At 49.9% G+C, this 26,343-nt stretch overlaps 2 protein-coding genes across 2 annotated transcripts; one reads left to right on the forward strand and one right to left on the reverse strand.

Annotated features, from left to right (window-relative positions):
- The first annotated feature begins 186 nt into the window (after nucleotides 1-186).
- swsap1 (SWIM-type zinc finger 7 associated protein 1) lies at nucleotides 187-7,108 on the forward strand. Its single transcript, XM_033050816.1, has 2 exons — nucleotides 187-1,215; nucleotides 5,623-7,108. Exons 1-2 carry the CDS (start codon nucleotides 187-189, stop codon nucleotides 5,929-5,931), a joined length of 1,338 nt encoding a protein of 445 aa, XP_032906707.1. The 3' UTR covers nucleotides 5,932-7,108.
- Nucleotides 7,109-9,770: 2,662 nt separating this feature from the next.
- Nucleotides 9,771-19,860, reverse strand: epor (erythropoietin receptor). The gene is made up of 8 exons (XM_033050879.1): nucleotides 19,690-19,860; nucleotides 16,701-16,830; nucleotides 15,348-15,526; nucleotides 14,071-14,222; nucleotides 13,400-13,553; nucleotides 13,089-13,176; nucleotides 12,315-12,402; nucleotides 9,771-11,791 (listed from the first exon to the last, which is right to left on the reverse strand). The coding sequence occupies exons 1-8, from the start codon at nucleotides 19,784-19,786 to the stop codon at nucleotides 11,024-11,026; spliced, it is 1,656 nt and encodes a 551-aa protein (XP_032906770.1). The 5' UTR covers nucleotides 19,787-19,860; the 3' UTR covers nucleotides 9,771-11,023.
- Nucleotides 19,861-26,343: the final 6,483 nt, after the last annotated feature.

The following is a 26,343-nucleotide window of genomic DNA, read 5'->3' on the forward strand; positions in this document are numbered from 1 at the left end:
CTCAGTTACTGCAGCTTGTGTGTGTTTTAGACAGTTCCTGCTCCAGCAACATTCTAACTGTGGGGATTACACGGGCGGCTACACAAATGCACAGGGTTGTTGTTGTTGTTGTTGTGTCAAAGCTGCGCGGGAAATGCTGCGTTTGAAGCAGGAAGAGGAGGAGGGGAGGGTGGAGGAGGGCTGGCGATGGCGGCGGCGCTGCTGCACGTCCTCGGCTCCTTCAGCAGCGCCGACCGGTGGGTGGGCAACACCAGCGGGCCTGGGACCACCGGCGGCTCCGGTAGCACCGGGGGTCCCAGGGTTAGTGGGGGTCCCGGAGTAACTGGGGGTCCCGGGGTTAGTGGGGGTCCCGGGGTAACTGGGGGTCCCGGGGTTAGTGGGGGTCCCGGGGTTAGTGGGGGTCCCGGGGTTAGTGGGGGTCTCAGGGGTCCCGGAGTAACTGGGGGTCCTGGAGTTACTGGGGGTCCCGGAGTAACTGGGGGTCCCGGGGTTGGTGGGGGTCGCAGGGGTCCCGGAGTTACTGGGGGTCCTGGAGTAACTGGGGGTCCCGGGGTTAGTGGGGGTCTCAGGGGTCCCGGAGTTACTGGGGGTCCTGGAGTAACTGGGGGTCCTGGAGTTAGTGGGGATCCCGGAGTAACTGGGGGTCCTGGGGTTAGTGGGGGTCTCAGGGTTCCCGGAGTTACTGGGGGTCCTGGAGTTACTGGGGGTCCCGGGGTTAGCGGGGGTCCCGAGGCTCCGGGTATCACCGGCGGGACCGGCCTCTACCCCGACTCCGGGCTGGGGTGGATCCGGGCCGGCAGCAGCTGCCTGGTGCTGGGTCAGCGCTCAGTTGCCCGGACATCGCTGCTGTTCCAGGCGGCGGCAGCGGCGGCCGAGCAGCAGGGAGGGCGTGTGCTATTCCTGGCCCCTCGGCCCATCCAGGCGCTGCCTGCCGCGCTGCTGCCTCTGGAGCCGCGCTGCCTGCGGCGGGTAGAGCTGGTGTACCCGCACTCAGTGCGGGACGTCCTGCACACCCTGGCCTCTCTGCACCAGAACCCCGGACCCCCACCTTCACTCCTGCTGCTCGACGGTGCCGACGAGATGCTGGCGGGCGGCGGCGGGCGGGACGTGGCCGGTAAAGCGGCTCTCCTCGCCGCCCTGCTCCGGGACAGCGCCGCTTGGGCGACCCAGGCTCTGGGACCCTCCACACCGTGCCAGCTCATTGTAGCCCTACAGGTATATCAGAGCCAGCCTCGCCCTCTGCCCCAGTACCACGGGTCACCCACCGCTCGTTCAGAAGTGAGCAATATTTAGTGGAATTCGCTGCCACAGAAGGTGGTGGAGGCCAATTCACTGGATGTTTTCAAGGGAGTTAGATTTAGCTCTTTGGCCTAACGGAATCAAGGGAAATGGGCAGAAAGCAGGAAAGTGTTACTGATTTCAGATGTGTAGGAAAGAACTGCAGATGCTGGTTTAAATCGAAGGTGCACACAAAATGCTGGAGTAACTCAGCAGGACAGGCAGCATCTCTGCAGAGAAGGAATGGGTGACGTTTCGGGTCGAGACCCGTCTTCACACTGAAGAGAAGTCACCCAAATCCTTCTCTCCAGAGATGCTACCTGTCCTGCTGAGTTACTCAAGCTTTTAGTATCTACTGATTTTAGATGATCAACCATGATCATATTGAATGGTGGTGCTGGCTCCAAGGTCGGGGTATGGCGGGGGGGAGACTTTATAACTCATCGCCCTTATGTGGCGGCTATATGCATACCTTGCGAATGCAAGCAAAGAATTTCACTTGTGACAATACAATCTTCATTCATTCAGAATTGGGTCATTCAGCTCATCGAGTCTACTCCGACATTTAATCATGGCGGATTTATCTCTCCTTCCCAACTGCATTCTCCTGCCTTCTCCCCACAGCCACAACCCGTGACACCCGTACGAATCAAAAATCTAGTTAGTTGAGTTTATTGTCACGTGTACCGAGGTACCGTGAAAAGCTTTTGTTGCGTGCTAACCAGTCAACAGAAAGACAATACACATTTACAATCGAATCGTCCATAGTTTACAGATACATCTATCTCTGCCTTAAAAATATCCATTAACTTGGCCTCCACAGATTCATCACCCTCTGACTAAATAAATTACTCATCTCCTTCCTAAAGGGACTTCCTTTAATTCTGAGGCTGTGCCCTCTGGTCCCAGACTTTCCCACTAGTGGAAACATCCTCTCCACATCCACTCTATCCAGGCCTTTCACTATTTGTGTGGTGTGTTGTCTCACATGGTCACAGTGACAAGGATAGAGTGAACTCTTTCTATTCAGGGTAGAGGATTCTAAAACTAGAGGGCACAGGCTTAAGGTGAGGGGAGAGATTTAGGCTTTAGAGATACAGCATGGAAACGGGCCCTTCGCCCATCGATCACCCTGTTCACGAACACTATCCTATACACTAGGGACAATTTACAGAGCCAATTAACCTACAAGCCTCTGGCATGTGTGGGAGGAAACCGGAGCAACTGGAGGAAACCCACGCTGTCACAGGGAGAATGTACTAACTTCACACAGACAGCACCTGAGGTCAGAATCGAACCCAGGTCTCTGGCACAGTGAGGCAGCAGTTATACCCGCCACCCCGCTATTCTGCACCACTGTGCCGTCCCTAAATGCACTTCTGCACCAAACAACATCAATCTCAGTTTATAATTGTCACATGTATGGCATGTTGTTGCACAGGATATATATGGTCATGGTGACATAGACAAAGTGAATACTCAGTCTTTTTCCTGAGGTTGAGGATTCTAAAACTAGAGGGCACAGGCTTAGGGGGAGAGATTTAAGAGGGACCCCAGCTCACTTAATGGGTCATCTGTATCTGGAACAAGCTGCCAGAGGAAGCTATAGAAGCAGATACCATTACAATTAGTTTTAAGATAATTGGACAAATATGGATAGCAAGGGTTTGGAGGTATATGAACCAAATGCAGACAAATGGGGCAGTGTGCCAACAGTTAGCATGGACAGGATGGGCCAAATGGCCTGTAGCCTTGCTGAAGCGTTCCATGACCATGTACTGAGATACAGAGCAAAACTTTGCATTCTCCCAGTCAGGTCAGACCGGGCAGTGCTGGGAGAAATGCATCAAGAACAAAGACAACAAACAGTATGTAACTCTTGCTCTCGACTTGTTCTGAGTTTCCACCCCCTTGTTGCAATTCTCAATTTAAAACTTTGCCTTAAAAGTTTGATCAGGGAAAGGTTTTGAGAACAGAAAAGGCAATAGAGGGCAAACAGATGGAAATATATGGGGGCGATGTAATTACAGGAACACATTTGAGAACATTTTGGATTTTAAGGATAACATTTGTGAGCGTTTATATTAATAAATTTGTTACAAGGGATTCACAGAAAAACTCAGCTGTTCAGACAAAAATGCTGGAGAAACTCAGCGGGTGAGGCAGCATCTATGGAGCGAAGGAAAAGGCAATGTTTCGGGTTGAGATCCTTCTTCAGACTGATGTGAGGGTGGGGGGGGGCAGGAAGAAGAAAGGAAGAGGCGGAGACAGTGGGCTGAGAAGGGGAGGAGAAAGTAGGGACTACCTGACATTAGAGAAGTTAGGGTAGTCCCTCCTTTCTCCTCCCCTTCTCAGCTCTCCCTCAGCCTAATGTCTCCGCCTCTTCCTTTCTTCTTCCCGCCCTCCCCACCCCCCATACCCACACATCATTCTGAAGAAGGGTCTCCACCCGAAATGTCGCCTATTTCCTTCGCTCCATAGATGCTGCCTCACCCACTGAGTTTCTCCAGCATTTTTGTCTACCTTCTATTTTCAAACATCTGCAGTTCCTTCTTAAACAGCTGCTCAGACAACGTCTGTGACAAGAGAAAATGCAGTGTTTGAGGTCTAGGCCTTGTACAGAATTGGGAAAGAGAGAAACACAAAGATGTGTCCTGACCTGAAACGTCACCCATTCCTTCTTCTCCGGAGATGCTGCCTGTCCCGTTGAATTACTCCAGCATTTTGTATCCATCTATGAGAGAAACACGCTAGTTTTGTCAGCAGACTTGGTGATGGGATAGACAAGCATGAGGATTTCACTGGGAGCATGAAACAGAATTAATTAACGTAGATAAAGTCAGAAGAAGCTTCTTTGGTCAGTATTGTGTGCAGTTCAGGTCACCCCATTGCAGGAAGGATGTGGAGGCTTTGGAAAGGGTGCGGAGGAGGTTTACCAGGATGATGCCTGACCCGCTGAGTTACTCCAACACATTGGCTTTTATTGTAAACCAGCATCTGCAGTTCCTTGTGACACCAGGTGACTGTCAAAGGTGGAGGATAGACGTTAGCCTCACCAGGAACGCCCACAGCCCACAAACATTTATTGTCTCGTTTTCACACCTTACCCTTCCTTATCTCTGTGAAACATTCTCTATTCCTTCTATCCAGGGTTGCTGCCTGTCCTGCTGAGTTACTCCAGCATTTTATGTCTATCTTCATTGTGGACTGTTCATTCACCAGTTCGCTTGTGTTAACGTACATTTCACCAGAATGCTGCCTGCATGAGAGAGTATTAACTACAAAAAGGTGTACAAACACAAACTGGAGCATCAGAGTCTGAGGGGCACCTGATAGACATTTATAGAATACGTATATGTGAGAGGCATAGATAGGGTAGACAGTCTGAACTTTTGTTTTTCCGGGGTGGAAATTCAATGCCGACAGGCCATAGGTTTAAAAATTAAATGTGGGGCAAGTTTAAATTTTGTAAAATTAAACTTGTTCAAACCAGAGCACAAGAAAGTGCTGGAGGAACTCAGTGGGTCGGGCAGCATCTGTGGAGGCAGAGGGACTAGTCGAACCTGCTACACTCACCATCCCCAAAGATGCTGCCCGACCCGCTGAGTACCTCCAGCTGTTTGTGTTTCACTGCGGTTTACAGCATCTGAAACATAGAAAATAGGTGCAGGAGTAGAGGCCATTCGGCCCTTCGAGCCTGCACTGCCATTCAATATGATCATGGCTGATCATCCAACTCAGTATCCCATACCTGCCTTCTCTCCATACCCCCTGATCCCTTTAGCCACAAGAGCCACATCGAACTCCCTCTTAAATATAGCCAATGAACTGGCCTCAACTACCTTCTGTGGCAGAGAATTCCACAGATTCACCACTCTCTGTGTAAAAAATGATTTTCTCATCTCGGTCCTAAAAGACTTCCCTCTTATCCTTAAACTGTGACCCCTTGTTCTGGACTTCCCCAACATCGGGAATAATCTTCCTGCATCTAGCCTGTCCAACCCCTTAAGAATTTTGTAAGTTTCTATAAGATCCCCCCCTCAATCTTCTAAATTCTAGCGAGTACAAGCCGAGTCTATCCAGTCTTTCTTCATATGAAAGTCCTGCCATCCCAGGAATCAGTCTGGTGAACCTTCTCTGTACTCCCTCTATGGCAAGAATGTCTTTCCTCAGATTAGGAGACCAAAACTGTACGCAATACTCCAGGTGCAGTCTTGTGTGACTGCGGCTCACAAACCACATGTAGAACCTTGACTGCTCCTGGCCAGTCCCCTCGCTCACCGATCTTTCAGTCTGCGCATCGGTCACTAATGTATTTTCACTTCTAACCTCCCCCCCCCCCAGACACAGGCTGAGAGGGAGAGCGCGGCAGACCTGGGCCTTCAGGTGATGGAGCGATACTTCCCAGTGAGGTGCAGGGTGAGCGAGCAGCAAAGTGCAGTGGCCGGTGCTCAGAGCTTCCGTGTTTCGTTCTCTGGACTGGAGAAGAGTGAAGCCGGAGAGACAAACGCCCCTCATATCCCGGACAACCAAACCTGGGAACTGCTCTGTGATGCCGACAATATCTCACATGTCCGTCGTGTAACAGTGGAAGAGAGGGGGGGTGAAGTGGCCCAGGGTACGTGGGGACCGCAGGAAGGAACAGGTGAATGAGTTATGGCCCACGTCAAAGACAAGAACATTTAGGAACTGTGTAGAAAAGAACTGCAGATGCTGGTTTAAACCGATGATCAGAAAGAAGGTCCCGAACCGAAACATTGTCTGACCATACCCTCCACAGACGCTGTCTGTCTGACTCGCTGAGACACTCCAGCGCTTTGTATTCAGCTGCAAACCACAACACAAGAACTTAATCTTCTGCTCTCTGTCATTCTCAACTTTAATTACAGACCTTGAGTTAACAGCTATTTGTTTTACAATTACTCTCCCACTGACAACTCTACCACAAGCCCAGTTTGCTAACACAGGCTCTGAAACCTTACTTTGGAGATAATTAATTTGCTGTGAAGCCCACTGATGTACCATTCCTTTCTAAAACCAATATAGATGGGGCAGGGATGTGGCTCCCAAGGAGAGGTGAGTGATCATTGGTGGATGGTCTGGTTTGGAAATGTGAATGACTAGGATCAGATTGGTCAACATTTAGACCAAATGGACACTAGAAACATAAACAATATATGCAGGCCATTCAGCCCTTCGAGCCAGCACCGCCATTCAATGTGATCATGGCTGATCATCCAGAATCAGTACCCCGTTCCTGCTTTCTCCCCATATCCCTTGATTCTGTTAGTCCTTGATGTAGGAAATATTCTGTAATGCAGGCATCATTCTAGTAAAATGTACGTTAACACAAGCGAGCCGGAGAAGGAACTGTCTACAATGAAGAAACTGAATGTATCTATGCCCCAGGGGATCTCTACCTACTGTTGCCACATGGACAGGCACAAGGCACACGCCGGGTCTAGTATCAGTGGTCAAAGGCGCAGCTGTTCACAAAGGGGGAGATCTTCACAAATGGGGAGATCTTCACAAAGGGGCAGATCTTCACAAAGGGGCAGATCTTCACAAAGGGGCAGATCTTCACAAATGGGGAGATCTTCACAAAGGGGGAGATCTTCACAAATGGGGAGATCTTCACAAAGGGGCAGATCTTCACAAAGGGGCAGATCTTCACAAATGGGGAGATCTTCACAAAGGAGACACTGGTTACTCTTCTCGTGAGGTTTAAAAGAAACCAAGTGAGTTTTGTTTTTCCAATTGCAAGGAAGAGTTGTTTTTGATGTTACTCGTTGACACAACAGTGGAATAAAAACAGCTGTTTGTTCTTTTATTTGTGTGTTTCTCTCCTGATGGACATCTGTTACACTTCCCCACCAGTAGCGAGTGTCTGCTCTCTCACATCTAACAGACAACATTATAAAAGAAAATACAATTACACGTGATTTAAAACATCTGAAAACTGCACTAATAAAAAGCATTATAATAAAGTACAATAAGCGATAATATAAGGAATCACTTGGGTGAACTCGCCATTGCCATGGTGCTGTGACCTGCCTCAGTGAAGAGGGAGGTTGGACAGGCAGCCCTGGAGGGGAGGAGGGGAGGGATGATCATCCCATGGTCTCTGCAGTGCAGAGACCAGTTGTGAAGACAGTCATACATCTCGCCATTCAAGAAACATTTGGACAGGACAGGTTTAGACGGATTTGGACCAAATGCGGGAAGGTGGGACTAGTGTAGATGGGGCATGTTGGTCAGCATGGGCAAGTTGGGCCGAAGGGCCGGTTTCCATGCTGTACGACTGACTATACAGCAGTGGGAGGAAACTGGAGCACCCAGAAGTAACCCACTTGGTCACAGGGAGAACATGCAAATCACACATAGACAGCACCCGAGGTCAGGATCGAACCTGGGTCTCCAGCGCTGTGAGGCAGTGGCTCCATCCACTGTACCATTATGCTGTCTAAAGTCTACAATTCTTGGTTTGGCCGATACTTGCACCAGGCTCCCCTGTGCCTTTGGGTATTAAATACCACAGGAGAAAGTCCAGCAAGTCCTTCACTTCAAGAACCTGAACAACCAATACATAAATAAGGAATCTTTAACTGCAGCAAAGGCACCATGTACACACATGTTGTTTTTCAAATGCCTGATCTCCATCTACAGCAGCACTGCTGTGTCCTCGAGAGATAACAGCATCACTCCAGTATTCCTGACGCACGTGTACACAGGAATGTACAATGTGGTCTCAGCGACCGACGGCGTTAAAATGGGCACTCGTTATTTCTGTGTTGTGTTCCAGGGATTTTGACACCACACAGGTAATTGGTTCATGAGGTTTGGGATTTCTACTGTGCAAGAACTCGTGGAGAGAATGTTTAATCTTCAATGGCAGGGTTCCTCAGAGATCAGGCCTCTCTCCCGCCATCAGCCTTCCATCTTATCGTCACGACACATTTGACCCAGTGTGTGTCACGGGACGAGCGAGAACTACGAGAGATGTGGGAGGACGAGATAACCGATCGTGCATGTGAGCACATTGCATCTGAACTACACACCCTGATGTGGCCTCACCACTGTGTCTCGTTTAGTTTAGAGATAGTGCCGAAACAGGCCCTTCGGCCCACCGGGTCCCTGCTGCCCACCGATCCCCACACATTAATACTATCCTACGCACACTGGCCTAGGGACTATTTTACATTTACACCAAGCCAATTAACCTACAAACCGGTACGTCTTTGGAGTGTGGGAGGAAACCAAAGATCTCGGAAAAAACCCACACGGTCACAGGGAGAACGTACAAACTCCATACAGACAGCACCCGTAGTCGGGATTGAACCCGGGTCTCTGGCACTGTGAGGCAGCAACTCTACCGCTGCACCACCGTGCTGCCCAGCTCCAGCACTCCACTTGCTTTCAACATGTGCTTATTTAAATGGATCATGACATCTTCCTTGGTAATCCTTCCCCAGTCTGATGGTGTTGGGAAGAAGGGGTGAAGGTGGGGGTTGGCAGCCACTAGCTATGGAGCTGAACCTCACCTGGTCAGTTACTACCTAGCAGAAGTGGCCTTGTGATGGAGCCCATGATCAGAAGGTACAGGTATACAGAACACTGGGGAAGGTCAAGGCCATGTGGACAAAGCCACCCAGTGATGAAAGGCCAGATAACAACATTTCAACAATGCTCACCTGCTGATGAGCAAGTTGACAGCATATCCAGGAGTTCAACAGTGCTCTAAATCAAAACATTCTCATAAATTAAAGATCTGTGGAGAACATGGATAGGTGACGTTTCACAGAGTGCTGGAGTAACTCAGCGGGTCAGGCAGCATCTGTGGAGAACATGGATAGGTGACGTTTCACAGAGTGCTGGAGTAACTCAGGGGGTCAGGCAGCATCTGTGGAGAACATGGATAGGTGACGTTTCACAGAGTGCTGGAGTAACTCAGCGGGTCAGGCAGCATCTGTGGAGAACATGGATAGGTGACGTTTCACAGAGTGCTGGAGTAACTCAGCGGGTCAGGCAGCATCTGTGGAGAACATGGATAGGTGACGTTTCACAGAGTGTTGGAGTAACTCAGCGGGTCAGGCAGCATCTGTGGAGAACATGGACAGGTGACGTTTCACAGAGTGCTGGAGTAACTCAGCGGGTCAGGCAGCATCTGTGGAGAACACGGATGGGGGACATTTCAGGATCGTTCTTCAGACTTGAAACGTCACCTATTCCACGTTCCCCAGAGATGCTGCCTGCCCCGCTGAGTTACTCCAGCACTTCGTACCTTTCCTTTGTAAACCAGCACCTGCAGTTCCCTGCGTCTACATTCTGGCCAGTATATTATTTTGCCTCACTGCTGTGGCCTGTACATGGACTCTGCGAGTTCACAGCATGTCCACCTTCCCTCTGTACAAACCTCAGACTCAGAACTGCCCCTCATTGTTTTTAAAATGACGCAAACATATTTTATGGATTTAAATAAGTGCAAAGATGCGAAATAAATCAATTTCAGGTTTATTTATATAAACAAATCTGTACAAAATAAGGATCAGGTAATAGTTGAATAAAAACATTTACATCATAAAGTTCGTAATAAAATATGTTTTTTAAGAAAATACTTCTATAAATCAGTTATATTTACAGTAATGTGCTCTTCGAACCAAATGGTTTTGGACTAACAAATGTAAAAGGTTGTTTAAATAGAGTGAGCAGTCCCTCACTAAACATCTGCTGCTGGACTGACTGACAGTAGTTTTGTAAAACTCTGCTCTCATTCATGATAGTTTCTTGCTGACGGTTTGTTGTTGATGCCTTTTGTTACCATCTGTGGAGCGATGGCGAGCTCACATGGATATTACACGTCTCTGTCCCAGGTTTGGACTGCTGAGTTCCTCCAGTTTGCTTGTTTTCTCCAGAAGGCGGGAAAATGGGGTTGAGAAGGAGAGATAGATCGGCCATGATTGAATGGCGGAGTAGACTCGATGGGCCGAATGGTCTGATTCTGCTCCTATAACCCTGTGAACATGAGGTTTAGCTCTGGGATGCAGAAGTTGGTTGTGCTGTTTGTTGCTGAGCCAGTTGGGCAGAAGTTGGTTGTGCTGTTTGTTGCTGAGCATCTCAGTGCAGGTGACCCACAGTGCAGTGCGCTCAGGATGGTCTATCTCCAGAGAGGGTGTGGAGACCTCACCCTGACCCTCAGACCTCACTGAGAGGCAAGCGCTCGCAACCAAGGCAGAGTTAGCACTGTGGGCTCCCACTGAGTCACTCAACCACTGCCAACATCCTTGGGATTGGTCCTGAATGTGGTTTCCCCAGAAAGGAGCCTTGTCTGCCTGTCCCACCATCTCCTCGGCATGTCCGTCCTGCAGGTATAATTGTCCATCTCTCACCGTCAGGTTGATTGTGCGGCCACACCCATGGTGGACCATAAGTCTCCATCTCTCCCTCCTCTGCACCCTACTGCATGAACTCGTGCTGAGCAGACTGTTTTCTGGGTGTTGTTTTGGGAAGATGCTGGTTCCTTGAGGAAGTCCCTCTGTGGCCCAATGTTGCAGCTGTCCCTGTGTGAGTTGCACGGGTCTATCAACCCTGCACGTCAAGGTGAGTTGGCCGCTTCACCTGTAGAGTCCCCAGGTAGCAGGTGGGGCCACCTGTGTGCCCTGCCCACCCTCTGGGCCAACAATAGGTGGAGTTCAGCTCTGTGCTGCCCCACTGTGGGCTAGTTCTCTCTAGCAAGGTCTGCTGCCACTCAGGCCTGGACATGGAGGGCATTTGGGGCAAGGATATTCTCACGGACATCTTCTCTTTTACAGAGATTGGTGTAAATGTCAGCATCTGACTTACTGATGTCTGATGGGAAGTAGTTGATGCTGAAATCGGCAGAGACTCCCGAGTCCAGCATGAGGAGATATGGGTGGTTTGTGTTCCCCAAAACTCCCTCCGTGGGATTGGGGTACAGGAGGCGTCCAGTGGGATCACACTTGGCATAGTCGAACGTTGCGAAGGAGTCTGGACTCTCCCGGCCAATTCCGCTGGACTGCGAGGACTGTCGGGAGAGGGAGGGGAGTTGCAGGGAGATCCCCTCCCCCTCCTCAGGGATGGGCTCCTTCCGACACTTCATGCCAGGGTCCATGAACAACAACTGTAGTGGCATCTCCTCCTCTGACACGTCGCTGCCGCCCTGACCGGGGCTACGGGCCTCAGGAAGCCCGTGGTCATTGGGCACCAGGTTCTGGTTCAGGACTACATAGGCTGCCCTGCTGTTGGCTGTTGACACCAGGGGGTCTGGGGTCTTACTCCCATCCATTGGTCCCCACTGATGCTGCAACTTGAAGGCTTCAGACTCACACAGCAGGAAGGTGCGATCATCGTGGAAGATGTCGTGACGTTTGCCCCAGGCCAAGCATGGCGGAAACGTCTTGATCTCGGACAACACCTCCAGGGCCGTGGAAGGGTCATCGGTGCTGAAGAACTGCTGGTTCCACCAGACCTGCACGGTTTTCTGGCCAAGCCACTCCTGCAGAGAGGAAACAATGCGGTCACTCACAGGGAAAGTGGACATGGTGCAGTTAGCACACTGGAAATGATAGACACCAAATGCTGGAGTATCTCAGTGAAGAGAGACACAAATGCTGGAGTAACTCAGTGAAGATGGACACAAATGCTGGAGTAACTCAGTGAAGAGAGACACGTGCTGGAGTAACTCAGTGCGACCCGCAGCAACTCTGGAGAAATGGAATGTGTTCTACGCTTCATTGTTGGATGAGGGGAAGGTGACAATGGGGCATACAATCACGAGAGAGTGAGAGGAAAAAGCCATAAATTAGGCCATTCGGCCCATCAAGTCTACTCCGCCATTCAATCATGGTTGATCTATCTCTCCCTCCTAACCCCATTCTCCTGCCTTCTCCGTATAACCTCTGACACCCGTACAAATCGGGAATCCTTCAATCACTGTTTTAAATATACCCACATGACTTGGTCTGCACAGCCCTCTGTGGGAACAAGGTGGTGGACGGAGGAGAATGAGAATGATTTACCTGAAAGTTTCCCTGGTACACGGTGAACAGGCCGTCAAACATGTTGTCCGGGGAGGGGATCCGTGGCCAGAAGACTTCTTTTATCATCCTGTGAATGACAAGGATTGAGTTCAGCGCTGAACCAAGATAAACCTTGCATTTCCCATCCAGGTTTCTGTAGTGAGAACCACCTTGGACTTGGCTCTCCAATGTAGCACGATGTACTGGGGTCATGCACGTCACGGTCTGGTTCACTCGGAATACCCCTCAATGTGTCGTGTGTTTATAGTTGTTGTGGTAATATACCAGTGAAGCTGCAGCAAGGAAAAATGTCATCCTTCCCCTTCATCTCTGGTGCGTAGAAATAAAGAACTGCAGTTGCTGGTTAATACCTGCGATGGGAGAGGTGTATCTGTGGTGGAACACGTGTACTTGCCGGGCAGGGGTGTAATTGCAGTGGGAGGGGTGTACCTGTGGTGGGAGAGGTGTACCTGGTGGGGCAGGTGTGTATCTGCAGTGAGAGGGGTACACCTGGTGGGGCAGGTGGGTACCTGCGTGGGAGGGGTGTACCTGTGGAGGTGGGGTGTACCTGTGGAGGATTGTACCTGCGTGGGAGGGGTGTACCTGTGGAGGTGGGGTGTGCCTGTGGAGGAGGATTGTACCTGCGTGGGAGGGGTGTACCTGTGGAGGTGGGGTGTACCTGTGGAGGTGGGGTGTACCTGTGGAGGTGGGGTGTACCTGTGGAGGTGGGGTGTACCTGTGGAGGTGGGGTGTACCTGTGGAGGTGGGGTGTACCTGCGGTGGGAGAGGAGAACCATCAGCAGCAGCAGGGCGGTGATCAGGATGAGCACGGTGGTCAAACTGATGATCAGCGGGTCCAGATCTGCAAGGCAGCAACGCACAGTGTTAGAGTTAGTGTCAGTGTTAGAGTCCCCCTCTGCCCCCTTCCCCCCCTCCCTGCTCCCCCCTCCCTGCTCCCCCTTTCTGGGCAAGAAACAGGACAGGTCTTTGTCTCCTTCATGAAGAAGTTTGCTGGGACAGCCAGCCTCACTAGGCCATGTGGTGCTGAGCAGTAGATCACCAGGTGAGGTGGCTGAGAGCAGTACCTGAATCAGTGAAGGCAGACACTGGCTTGGACCAGGACGTCCAGTATCCGTCCATGGACACTCCATCTGGCTTTGCCCGGATCCTGACCACATACTTCGTCTGGGGCTTCAGCTTCACAATGGTGCACTCCGTCTTCCCTTTGACCGTTTCCACCTACAGAGTAGAGACGTTACAGATACCTGTTCCCCCATGGCCACCTGCACAAGAGTTCAAGAGACCTCCCTCCTGCATCAGGTGTGGATTTACATATTCACCACACAGCGGGACCCAGACAGGTGTGACGCTAGTCCCAGGTACCACTTCCTCCATCAACCCACCTGGTCCCAGGTGCATCACAGATGATGTCTCACTTCCTCCATCAACCTACGCTGCCTTAATTTTCATGTTCATAAATGATAGGAACAGGATTAGACCTTTCTGCCCATCGTCTACTCCACCATTCAATCATACCTGATCTATCTCTCCCTCCTAATCCCATTCTCCTGCCTTCTCCCCTTAACCCCTGACACCCGTACTAATCAAGAATCTATCTATCACTGCCTTAAAAATATCCACTGACTTATGGCCTCCACAGCCTTCTGTGTTGATAATTTGCAATGTCCACCTCTCACTGTGGTCCGACGGATTGAGTGGACGGAGTGAGTGGACACGGGCAGACTGCGACCAGTACCTTCTGCACACTGGAGCTGACCATGGAGAAGTTGACCTCGTACATCAAGGAGTTTCCCAGGTATTTAAAGGGGGGTGGTGACCAGCGGATATGAAGCTGACCAGCTTTCCCAGTCGGCCGTACTGTCACATTGGTGAGAGGGTCCAACACCACTGATGAGGAGAAGTCACAGTTAGATACAGAGCCACACAGCTCGGACACAGCCCCTTCAACCCAATGACCACTGCCCAACAAAATGCCCCATCTACACCAGTCCCACCTGCCCATGTTCAGCCCATATCCCACACCACCCTGGCCACACTCTCATTTCACTCCTGCCATCGGGAAGAAGGAACAGGAACCTGAAAACTAACCTTCAGGTTCAGGAACAGTTTCTTCCTGACAACCATCAAGTTATTGAACACCAGAAATACATTTCCAACTACAAACTGCAATGATTGCACCAGGGACTTGGAGGCCATTGGTTTTGGCTTTATACTGTATTGTTTGTTTTTATATATTGAACCATTAGTTTTACAACGGTGTCTAGAGTACGGTGTTTACCTTTCTGTTGTGCTGCCGCAAGTATCTATTCCGTTTTGGGACTTTGGCCAATTGTGAAGGAAGATACAATTGTGTAGGAAGGAACTGCAGATGCTGGTTTAAACTGAAGATAGATACAAAATGCTGGAGTAACTCAGCGGGACAGGCAGCGTCTCTGGGGAGAAGGAATGGGTGACGTCCTGCTGAGTTAGTCCAGCATTTTATGTCTATCTCAGGTAGCATTGAAGAGCATGTGGGATGTGCCTGAAGGGAGGGAAATAATTACAGGGCCACAGAGAGAGGGTGAGTGGGTGGGGCGCACAATTGTCCCTTTTTGGAAATCAAAATATTGGCAATCTGAAACAGAAACAGAAAATGCTGGAGACACTGAGCAGGTAAGGCAGCATCTGTGGGGAGAGAAATAGAGTTCGCGTTTCACGTCAAAGATCCCTCGTCCAACTTTGAAAGTAGGAAAACAGCTTAGTTTTAGGTTGAAGAGAGGTTTGGAGAAAGGTGGGACAAAGGGAATACGTCTGATAGTCTGACAGTATGGATTCAATGGGCCGAATGGCCTAGTTTCCCAACAGCATTTATAGAATGATTCTGGACATTGTGATGTTTGTCACTTGGGCCATGAAGCTTTGATAGGTTGTGGACTACAGGCCAACTGAATAGATCTCAAGTGGACTAGACGTGAACCAAGGGCCGGACCTTGTGATCCCAGGGATTGGGCAGAAGGTCGAGGATGGACCTACCCATGTGGTTTATGTACAAGTCCCTCTTGCTCATGATGATGCTGGTGTTCAGCAACACATCGATGTCCAGCGGGGCAAACAAAGACACCTCCACTAAGGGCAGAGAGCAGATGTGGCGAGTGGTGTTACCACCGAGTGTCTCCACCGACAGTTGACATTCTTTCTTTGATTCGCCGTCCCTGTGGTAACAAGAAACGTATCAGAGAACAGCTGAGAAACGAGGGCAGGGGGCAAGTATACGATGGGCCGAATGGCCTCTTTCTGTGCTGCTAATTCACAGAGACACATCAGGTGGATATAAAAATGCTTTAACTTCCGTCCACTCAGTTCTGTCAGTCTGGAAGATTCTAGTTGACCCCAATTCTTTGGTTTAGCATTGCTCAGTCTAAGAATAAAGGGTCGGCCATTTAGGACTAAGGTGTGGAAAACCTTTTTCACCCAGAGAGTTGTAAATCTGTGGAATTCTCTGCCACAGAAGGCAGTGGAGGCCAATTCACTGGGTATATTCAAGAGTTAGCTACGTAAGCAGGAATAGGGTACTGATTTTGGGTCATCAGCCATGATCATATTGAATGGCGGTGCTGGCTGGAAGGGCCGAATGGCCTCTACTCCTGCACCTATTGTCTATGTGTCTATGCCACGAGAGGTTCTGGAGCAGCTTTTATACTTTCACCAGTTGCGGAGATTGCTGCCAATGCCAGCCTTTATTGTCCACACTGATCCATCCCCAAACTGGGCAATGCTACAGGTGAGTCTGGAAGTACCTGCTGGTCAAGCCATCGGCTGCCCTGCCCTCCCCTGGTGTGAGACGGAGCCGGTCACTCAGAGGCACGCTGGTATCGCCCTGGGGCAGGGGCTTGTGCCAGACTGGGGCAGGGGCTTGAGTCAGACTGGGGCAGGGGCTTGTGTCAGACTGGGGCAGGGGCTTGTGTCAGACTGGGGCAGGGGCTTGTGGCAGACTGGGGCAGGGGCTTGTGTCAGACTGGGGCAGGGGCTTGTGTCAGACTGGGGCAGGGGCTTGTGCCAGACTGGGGCAGGGGCTTGTGTCAGACTGGGGCAGGGGCTTGTGGCAGACTGGGGCAGGGGCTTGTGTCAGACTGGGGCAGGGGCTTGTGTCAGACTGGGGCAGGGGCTTGTGTCAGACTGGGGCTGGGGCTTGTGCCTGACTGGGGCAGGGGCTTGTGTCAGACTGGGGCAGGGGCTTGTGTCAGACTGGGGCAGGGGCTTGTGTCAGACTGGGGCAGGGGCTTGTGCCAGACTGGGGCAGGGGCTTGTGTCAGACTGGGGCAGGGGCTTGTGCCAGACTGGGGCAGCGGCTTGTGTCAGACTGGGGCAGAGGCTCGGACTACCTACTGGTACTGGTAGAAGAAGCGGTACTGCCTGCCGTCGCTCCAGTCCTGCTCGTCCCACACGCAGGTGAAGTCCTCCAGCGTCTGCGTGAAGCATTTCAACTTGTCCGCTGCTACTGTTGTTACCTGTAGGACTGGCAAGAGACGTTAGGTTTAGTTTAGTTTAGAGATACAGTGCGGGTGGGGGTAGGTGGGGATTGGGGGGGTGGGGTGGGAGGGGAGGTGGGTGTGGGGGAAAGTGGGAGGTGAGGTGTGAGGGGGTGGGGTAGGTGAGGATTGGGGGGTAGGTTGAGATTGGGGTGGGTGGGGTTGGGGTGGGATTATCTGGGTGTCAGGGAACAGCTCCCATTGTTTTCAATGACAAGCAGACATTGGGATACACAGAACAGTCCAGCACAGGAACAGGCCCTTCAGCCCACAATGTCCGTGCCGAACATGATGCCAAGATATACTAACCTCCTCTGCCTGCACGCGATCCATATCCCTCCATTTTCCTGCATATCCATGTGCCTGTCTAAAAGCCTCTTAAACGCCCCCACCCCAACACTTGTGTAAACACAATCTTGCCCCACACATCTCCTTTAAACCTTGCCCTGAAAGCGATGCCCACTAATAATTGACAGTTCCACCCTGGGGAAAAGGTTTCTGGCCGTCTACATAAGGGTCCCGTTCCTAAAAGAATTCTCCTTCAGTCAGAGATTCCTTGTTTGTAACATGACACATGTTAATAATTCAATCGTCTGAAGGAGGGTCTCGACCTGAAACGTTACCATTCCTTCTCTCCAGAGATGCTGCCTGTCCCGCTGAGTTACCCCAGCATTTGTGTCTATACAGTACATACTGTATCCACTTATAGGACCACGACAGAAAGCCCCTTTTACCCACATTCTCACCGATCATAACCCGTGTAGATACGGCCAATGAGTGCACCTGACCTTGGAGTTGTTATTGAGCACTTGTGGCTGAACCTTAATGTGGGGCTGGAGCGAGTGGCCAGCGGTGATAGGCTGTTTGCAACAACCAACGTGGGCATGAAGGCACCAAATACTTGTCAATAAATACCGTTAATATCTTATTATTGTGTCACCATCTTGAGAACTGCTTTAAAAATTTGCAGAGTCAGGTTTACGCAAGTCAAGTTTGTTGTTGTTTACTGATATAGGATGGAACTGATGTTACTCTAGTACAGATCTAGCACGAGGCATAGTGGGCCAAATGGCCTGACCACACTGGAATCATGCTCTGAATCCCCACTATACAAGGACCTGTATCTCCTGTGTACCTGGACCTGTTTACTCATCCACAACACTAGATAAGGCAGATTCGGGGAACATTGGGTGCAGTCCCAGGGAAGAATGTAATGACCACAACTCTCTGTCTCTCTGAATGGAAGGTGGGGAGCAGATCATCCAGAGACACAAACATGAAATCAATTAATTACAACGCTGGCCACACTTGTCAGCGAGCCCTTATCCAGAGGCTCCCATGCCCATTCCCAGTCATCAACGGAGACACATGTGTGGTTAGATAAGGCCCACTGCTAACATCACTGCTGGTAATTGTGACAAACAAGCTCAGCTCACAGTTTGTTCTGACTTACAGTTAATTGTGTTATCTTGCTGCAGCAGAGCGAAAACATTCTGCAAACCAAGCGTTTGTGTTTTTGCAAATTGTTGCATTTGTTTTCTGGTTCAAGTCCAGCTGAGGATGTTGCAATCCTGGTCTCCAAAACTACATGCTAAATTATTAATAAATGTACTGCTGATATGTGACAAAACCATTAAAGTTGTTGGATGGCTCAGGGACTATGTAAATGCAATGTGGAGTTAACATAGGTGTAACTGTAAAAAATAGGGAGCATTTAAAAGCAAACCTCTTGAAAATAAATAAAACAACAGCCTCTAACAAAGGAACTTTGCTCAGCTGGTACATTAACAATTTTAATCCCTGGAACATTGGACTGATACTTCAGGGCTGGAAGGGTATGGAGTCAGAGTGATACAGTGTGGAAACAGGCCCTTCGGCCCAACTTGCCCACCCCGAACAACATGCCCCAGCTACACTATTCCCACCTGCCCGCGTTTGGTCCATAGCCCTCCAAACCTGTCCTATCCATGTACCTGTCTAACTGTTTCTTAAACATTGGGGTAATCCCAGCCTCAACTACCTCCTCTGGCAGCTCGTTCCATACACCCACCACCCTCTGTGTGGAAAAGTTACCCCTCAGGTTCCTATTAAATCTTTTCCCCTTCACCTTAAACATTAGCGTTTTCATTAAAACAAAGTCTCCAGACCCATATTCCCATTGTGCTATTTATTGTAAGAGAAGTCTGGCTTGGAACCAGACAAACAAAACGTTGTCCCCGACAGGTGGGCCTCAGGTGGTCCACAATTCATGAAGTGATTCTGACTGGGGTAGCAGCAAGCAAACTGCAGAGTGATCGTATAAAACTGTCCGTGTTATTTGTCGATTGAGGAATGGACATTGGCCACGATATCAAAGAGCTAGCAGGGGGAGGGGGGCCGAATGGCCTTGTTGGATTCAGTGTGAGTCACAACAAAGTAATATTTCTCCAGCAACAGCAACACAAACTAACCACACAGTCCTCCCACCAAAAGTATTGATCACTAATTCAAAACATTCTGCAAAGCAATTAGAGAGAAGGGCATCTCTTCAGACCACACTCTCCCACATGTTCTAAAACATGAGAGAAATCAGCCACTGTGCAAAGTTAGACCCTCTAGTTACAAGTTCAGTATCACCCATATAAACAGGGTATGTTTCACAGTAAAACAGTAGGGTGCCCTCTTTAAACTAAAGCACCCTGCCTTCTTGTCTGTGCAACATCCCCAACAATGAACAGCAATGCTGTTTGTATTTTCACCAGCGACAATTCGTGTCATGGCCAGCAAACATCAAGGCCCCTTGAGAAGGGTTATTATCATGAGGCTTACATGGGCTAAGGATCTAATATCTACAATAACAAACTCACTCTTGACATCCAGGTTGGAAGGAGTTTCTCTCAGAATGGCTGCCACACTCCACATCAGAGGGTAGAGCCCCAGCCTCCAGACACAGGTCGCCCCCATGGTCCGAAGGTTCTCGCTGCGACTATTCTGCTGGTTTAGGAAGGCGCTCTGAGCCCAGTAACCACACACTGCTTTCCAATCTCTCAGATCTGGAGGGAAGGAGGTTGGGTCTCGGGTGGGGTCAGGGCACTGGGAGGTGGAGCTAAAGACAAGGACTCTTACAAACCACGGCCAAAGTTGCTGAGAAAGTATTCAAACGCCAGCTTAATCTGACCACTTCTAGCCTGGGTTGGGGGTCAGTCATTTTGGAACATGCTTCTATTAGTTCACCCCCATCAATATCAGAGGCATTCACCGGTGAATAGAGGGCCTTGGGATTGCAATACCATATCCTGGTGTAATAGTCATAGAGTCACAGTGTGGAAACAGGCCCTTCAGCCCAACTTGCCCACACTGACCAACTTGCCCCATCGACACTAGTCCCACCTGCTTGCACTTGGCCCATTTCCCTCCAACCCTAACCTATACACCGACCCATCTAAATGTTTCTTAAACATTGCACTCGCATCTCACTCACTAGGCTGGTGCACTCACAGTTCACTCACTCACCCCCCCCCACTACCCATCCTCCCCCCTCTGCCTGCCTTCCCCACTCTTCTCCCCCTTCTCTACTCCCACCCCTTCCCTTCACATCCCCTTCTCCCCCATTCTCCCCCCCCCCCCCCTCCCACTTTCCCCGATGCCCCCCATTTGTTGTCGCAGCCTGTGGCAGCTGGATCCCACTAATGGTACTGCACAAAGGCCACATCATCTGTTTTAGTAACATTGTCTGTGGGATAAATGCAGATGTTGGGGACAATTTATACTTATACCAAGCCTATCAACCAAGTTAGGGTTAGCGTTAGGTTAGGGCTAGGGTTAGGCTAGGGCTAGGGTTAGGCTAGGGCTAGGGCTAGGACCAGGGTTAGGGTTTGTATAAATTGTCCCTAACGTGTGTGGGATAATGTGCAGTGCATCGCTGGTCGCATACTTTACAGCCTATCTGTGGTCCCTAACTCTAATCCTAACCCTAACCCTGATGCTAACCCTAACGCTGACCCTAACCCTGGTCCTAACCCTAACCATGACACTAACCCTAATCCTGACGCTAACCCTAACCCTGACCCTAACCCTGGTCCTAACCCTAACCCTGGTCCTAACCCTAACCCTGACGCTAACCCTGGTCCTAACCCTAACCCTGGTCCTAACCCTAACCCTGACACTAACCCTAACCCTAACCCTGACGCTAACCCTAACCCTGACGCTAACCCTAACCCTGACGCTAACCCTAACCCTAACGCTAACCCTAACGCTAACCCTATTCCTGATCCTAACCCTAACCCTAACCCTGGTCCTAACCCTGACCCTGATCCTAACACTAACCGTAACCGGGCATCACCCGCAGGACAGCATACGTCAGCGTGTATGTCACACAACGTGATGGTTTTACGTGCTTCAGTTACTGACGCTCACAGTTGCCGCAGAGTGGGACAGGCCACGCACTTACTTACTTACTTACTGCAGCTCCACAGGTTTGCAAACACGGTACGCAATAAATAACACAATGAACAAAAACAAAAGAACTTCGACAACTAAAAAAACTCTATACAATGCAAATGCTAAACTAAGCCCAAAGTCCCGAGTGCAAGCCAGTTTGTAGTTTGTAGTTTAGTTGGAGTCTGGAGTGTTCTTATGCCTGATTGTGGTTGAGCTAAGCCTTTCCTGAACATGGACGTTAAAGTTCGCACCGTGTTACTAACTCCCCTCCCCACAGCACTTATAATGTTTTATTTGTAATTGTCTACTGTATATCGTCTTGTTCCTTGCGAGCAAAGCACCTAGGCAAATTCCTTGTATATATACATGCTTGGCTCATATAATTTATTCAAATTTATTCAATGTTGATTGCCACAGTAACCGTGAATCGATGTATAATCTGTTCAGTAAACATCCCACTCCTGATGAAGCGGTCGGTGCTGGTTTACACCAGGGTTGTTGACTTGTTGACTCGGGGTATGAGTGGTCACAAGGTTGGGCAGCTGCCGCATGGTTGGATGGAGATGTAGCCGGAGTTGAGCGGAGGTGTGTGTGAGCAAGGGCCTCTCAGCTCTCGCTGGTGCGGAGCGGGTCTTGTGGTTTTGTCTGGTTGGTAAAGATAAACAAAACAACACAAGGGCGAGGCAATAAAGTACTGAGTCAGAGGCTCTCTCAGTCCCACATAGAACATTGGACAGATTGGTTTAGAGATACAGCGCAGAAACAGGCCCTTCGGCCCACCGAGTCCGCGCCGACCAGCGATCCTTGTACATTAGCACTATCCTACACAGTAGGGACATTTACCGAGTCCGCACCTACCAGCGATCCTTGTACACCAGCACTATCCTACACTGTAGGGACAATGTATAATTATACCAAAGCCAATTAACCTGCAAACCTTGTTGCATGTCTTTGGAGTGTGGAAGGAAACAGAGGCACCCAGTCACAGGGAGAACGTGCAAACTCCACACAGGCAGCAGCAAGAAGTAATTAAATAATATGCCAAACATAATGCCAAAACCAACTCTGACTTGCCTGCACAAGTTCCACATCCCTCCGTATCCAGACGCCTTTGTAAAAGTCACTGAACTGCCGCGCTGGTATTGGCCTCCACCACCGTGTATTGGTGATCTCCCCGTACACCACATCTCTGGGGATGCGTCCATTTCCCATCCTGTGGACGTGCCCAAGCCAGCAGAGACACTTCTGTTTGAGGATCTATGAAGAACTATACACTGAGTCATTAGTTGCATTAGAGACATTTTTTACATTAGTATCATAATTATAAATTTACTGATATTTTGATTAATGTGTTTTTATGTTGTTGCAATTACAGGTTTGTTAATCCACAGCAAGGAATAGTTTAAATGTTCTGCTGCCAATTAAATAATTAAAACAGAACAGTGCAAGCACTGGCCCTTCGGCCCACAATGTTTGTGCGGAGCATAATGCTAAAAACAACTGCACAAATTCCATATCCTTAAGTCCTGCCAGATGCAACTTCTGCATCCCCCACCCCACCATCGCTCTCTGCAGCAGATTACAGGCACTCACCACCTTCTCTGTTAAAACAAAACTTGCCTCACACATCTCCTCTGCTCAATCCAATACAACTGGATCTTCAATTTCCTCATCAGCAGACCACAATCCACACAAACGGGCAACACCTCCTCCTCTATAACCAACACAGGACCAGCTCAAGGCTGTGTGCTCAGTCCCCTGCTCTATGACCAGGACTGTACGCCCAGACCATCCCAATGCCGTCTTTAAATTCCACCGACGATACCACCGTTGTTGGACAAATGATGGATAATGATGAGTCAGAGTACAGGAGAGAGATTGATAATCTGTGGGAATGCTGCCAGTGCAGACATTTTGTTCTCAATGTCCGCAGGACCACATAGCTATTTGTTGACCTCAGGAGAAAGCCGCAGATTCACAAACTTGACTTCATTGATGGGACAGTGGTGGAGAAAGTTATGTTCCAAGATCCTGCTTCAAGTTCCTGGGCGTTCATATCTCTGAAGATCTGTCCTGGTTCCAACGCGGGTCCCATTTTGTTCTCCACATCACTCCTCGACCGACCTCTGACACCCACCGCGGGCCAGTCCTAGGCTGCCCACAGCCGGGTCCTCTCTTGGTCCTCTCCCATTCATTTACCGTTCTTGATGGAGGTAAGTTGCCCAAGCTTCACTGCTGTACAGTAACGTGTTCAACACTCACGTGTTGTAGACAGTTACCTTGGTCTTCATTGTGAGTTTCCTGTTCTTCCATGTCCACTTGCTTAGTCTCCCGAAGGTGGGTGCTGTAGAGGAAGGTGGTTTACTGTACGTGAATTGGTTTCCTCATCCAGAGAGTGGCTGTCAGTCACCCTAGATCCTAGGTTGGTGAATTGAAGACATTTTCCAGCGGAGTGGTGTTTATGGTGATTTCAGAGGGGAGCGGAGTGCCCTGACCCATGACAACAGTCATCTTAATGCTGATTGCCGGTCGGTCTTTGGTGCGAGCATGAGACAGTCTGTCCATCAGCCCCTGAAGTCCTTCTTCTGTTGGGGAACTGAGTGCAGCATCATCAGCGGGCTGGAGTTCCCTTATAAGCACAGTTCTCATCTTCGTCTTGGCTTTCAACATTGCCACATTGAAGAGCATCCCATCACTTCTGGTTTGAAGATATACGTCTTCCCGTGTCTGTTGGGAAGGCAAAGGACAGAAGGGCAGAGCAGAAGATGCTGAACACCATGGGAGTTGGGACAGAGTCTTGCTTCACTCCACTTCTCATGGGGAAACTGTCTGATGTAGCTTCATCAAATTCCACTGTAGATGCATGTTCTCATGGAAGGACCAAGTGAGGTTTAGAAGACGTGGTGGACATCTAATCTTCTCCAGTAGCTGGTAGAGGCCGTGTCTGCTGACAGAATCAAAAGCTTTTCGTAACATCCACAAAGGCGATGAACAATGGGATTTGCTGCTCTTCACATTTTTCTTGGATTTGACGCAGGGAGAAGATCATGTCCATTGTGGATCTACCTCCATGGAAACCACATTGTGCCTCAGGTCAGCGAGTCTGTGCAGTCTTTGTAGGATCACTCTGGCAAAGGCCTTTCCTGTAACACTCAGAAGTGAGATGTCCCTGTAGTTGGTGCACTCGCTGAGATCTCCCTTGTCTTTGTGCAGTGTGACGATGTTGGTGTTACACGTGTGTGTTGAGGGACACCACTCTCTCTCTCTGATGATTGTCTGTCGGTCTTTGTTGCGAGTTTGAGACAGTCTGTCCATCAGGCCCTGAATTCCTTCTTCCGTTGGGATGATGAGTGACCAATGTGGTCCCAACTGTTCCTCTTCCTTCTCAGCGGTCACTTCAGCCACGAGGCTCGACCTTGTTCGTGGCCACTGATTGCCAAGTCTGGTCTTGACCAGCTCCATGCTGACCGCCTGGTCGTCTCCAGCACGGCGCTCACCGGGAGGTTCCCTCAGCAACACAGCAGGGTCAGGTGTGATGAAGCTTCTGCGGCCACCCCTGGTCCATGGCCTTCTCTTCAGATCTTGTCCTCAATCTCAGGAACTTTCCCTCCGAAGACTTGCAGGAAAATGCCACTGGGGCAGGTGATGAGTCAGAGCCAGACGAGTTTGACAAATTCTTAAACACCGTGGATTCTCACGTGCAACAGATCGCTGCCGGTTGTACTGGGAAATGTTGACGATGAAATCCCAAATGCAGACGAGAGCGGGGGTGGGGATGAGGTTGTAGCTCTTTCTAGAAGTGGCTCTTAAAAGGGCCTTTGTTGGACAGTGAGAAATTCCGGTGCGGTCCCCACCAATGTGGCTTCATATCCGATGGTTTTACACGAACAGCATTCGGGATCCCGACATCCATTTTCAGGCTTTTGTTGCGTGCTATCCAATCCCTCTTGGTGTTGCACGGGAGAATCCAAGGCGTTCAAGAAATTTGTCAAATTCATCGAGCTCTGACATCATCTGCCCCAGTGGTATTTTGCTGCAAATCTTCAGAGGGAAAGCTCCTCGCAAACAGCGGGCAACCACATCAGTCGGCAGATGTTTCATGCTTTCCCCTTCACACCGTCTGGAGGAGATCTAGGGTGACAAGAAGTCCCACCAAGTTGTTCCTCAACAGCTTCTCCAGGTCCAGATGTGGAAGGTCAAGTAGAAAGTGGAGTAAGATTGGCCTTTGGGATCTTCAATGTTCTGCCATTCAAGTCCACGGTGATCATCAAACTTGGCCATTTCCAGTCGTCAGAAACTGACCTGGTTAATGGAGACAAGGAAGGAGTCTTGAAGGATCCCGATCCAAACATCATCTGTCCATTCCCTCTGCAGATGCCGTGTTCTCTTGGTGGCGCGTCCTTGATTGACCTCCCGCACCCACCGAGGGCCCGTCCTTGGACAACCGTCGGCATTCACACATCTGTCATGTTTGTTCCTTCAAACAATCTGGAGGAGATCCATGGCCACAAGAAATCCACCAAGTTGTTCCTCAACAGCTTCTTCAGCTCCAGGTGTAGAAGGTCACAGAGAATGTGGAGAAAGATTGGGTCTTCAAGATCTTCAATCATCTGTCACTCCAGTCCATGGTGATCATCAATCTCAGCCATTTCCTGTCATCATAATCCAACCTGGTAAATGGAGACAAGAATGGAGTCTTGAAGGGTCCCGATCCAAACATCGTCTGTCCATTCCCTCCACAGATGCTGCCTGACCCGCTGAGTTCCTCCAGCAGTTTTCTGCTCCAACTTCGCTGACAGCCGAGCTCTAAATACACATCTCCTTCATGGTCTTCCACTGAGGGCAGTTTACAGAAGATCAGCTCCACATTCCCAGTGACACCAGATCTTCCTCAGTAACACAGCAGGGTCAGGTTTGATGAAACTTCTGTGTGCCAGCCCTGGTCCATGGCCATCTCGTTAGATATTGTCCTCTGGTCAATCACCGGAAACATGGCAGATGGTCGATGACCTCAGGAGGGGAAAGCCGATGATCCACAAACTTGTCTTCATTCATGGGACAGTGGTGGAGAATGTTGTGTT

This window comes from Amblyraja radiata, chromosome 35 (assembly GCF_010909765.2).
Source record: "Amblyraja radiata isolate CabotCenter1 chromosome 35, sAmbRad1.1.pri, whole genome shotgun sequence".
Lineage (NCBI taxonomy): Eukaryota > Metazoa > Chordata > Chondrichthyes > Rajiformes > Rajidae > Amblyraja > Amblyraja radiata.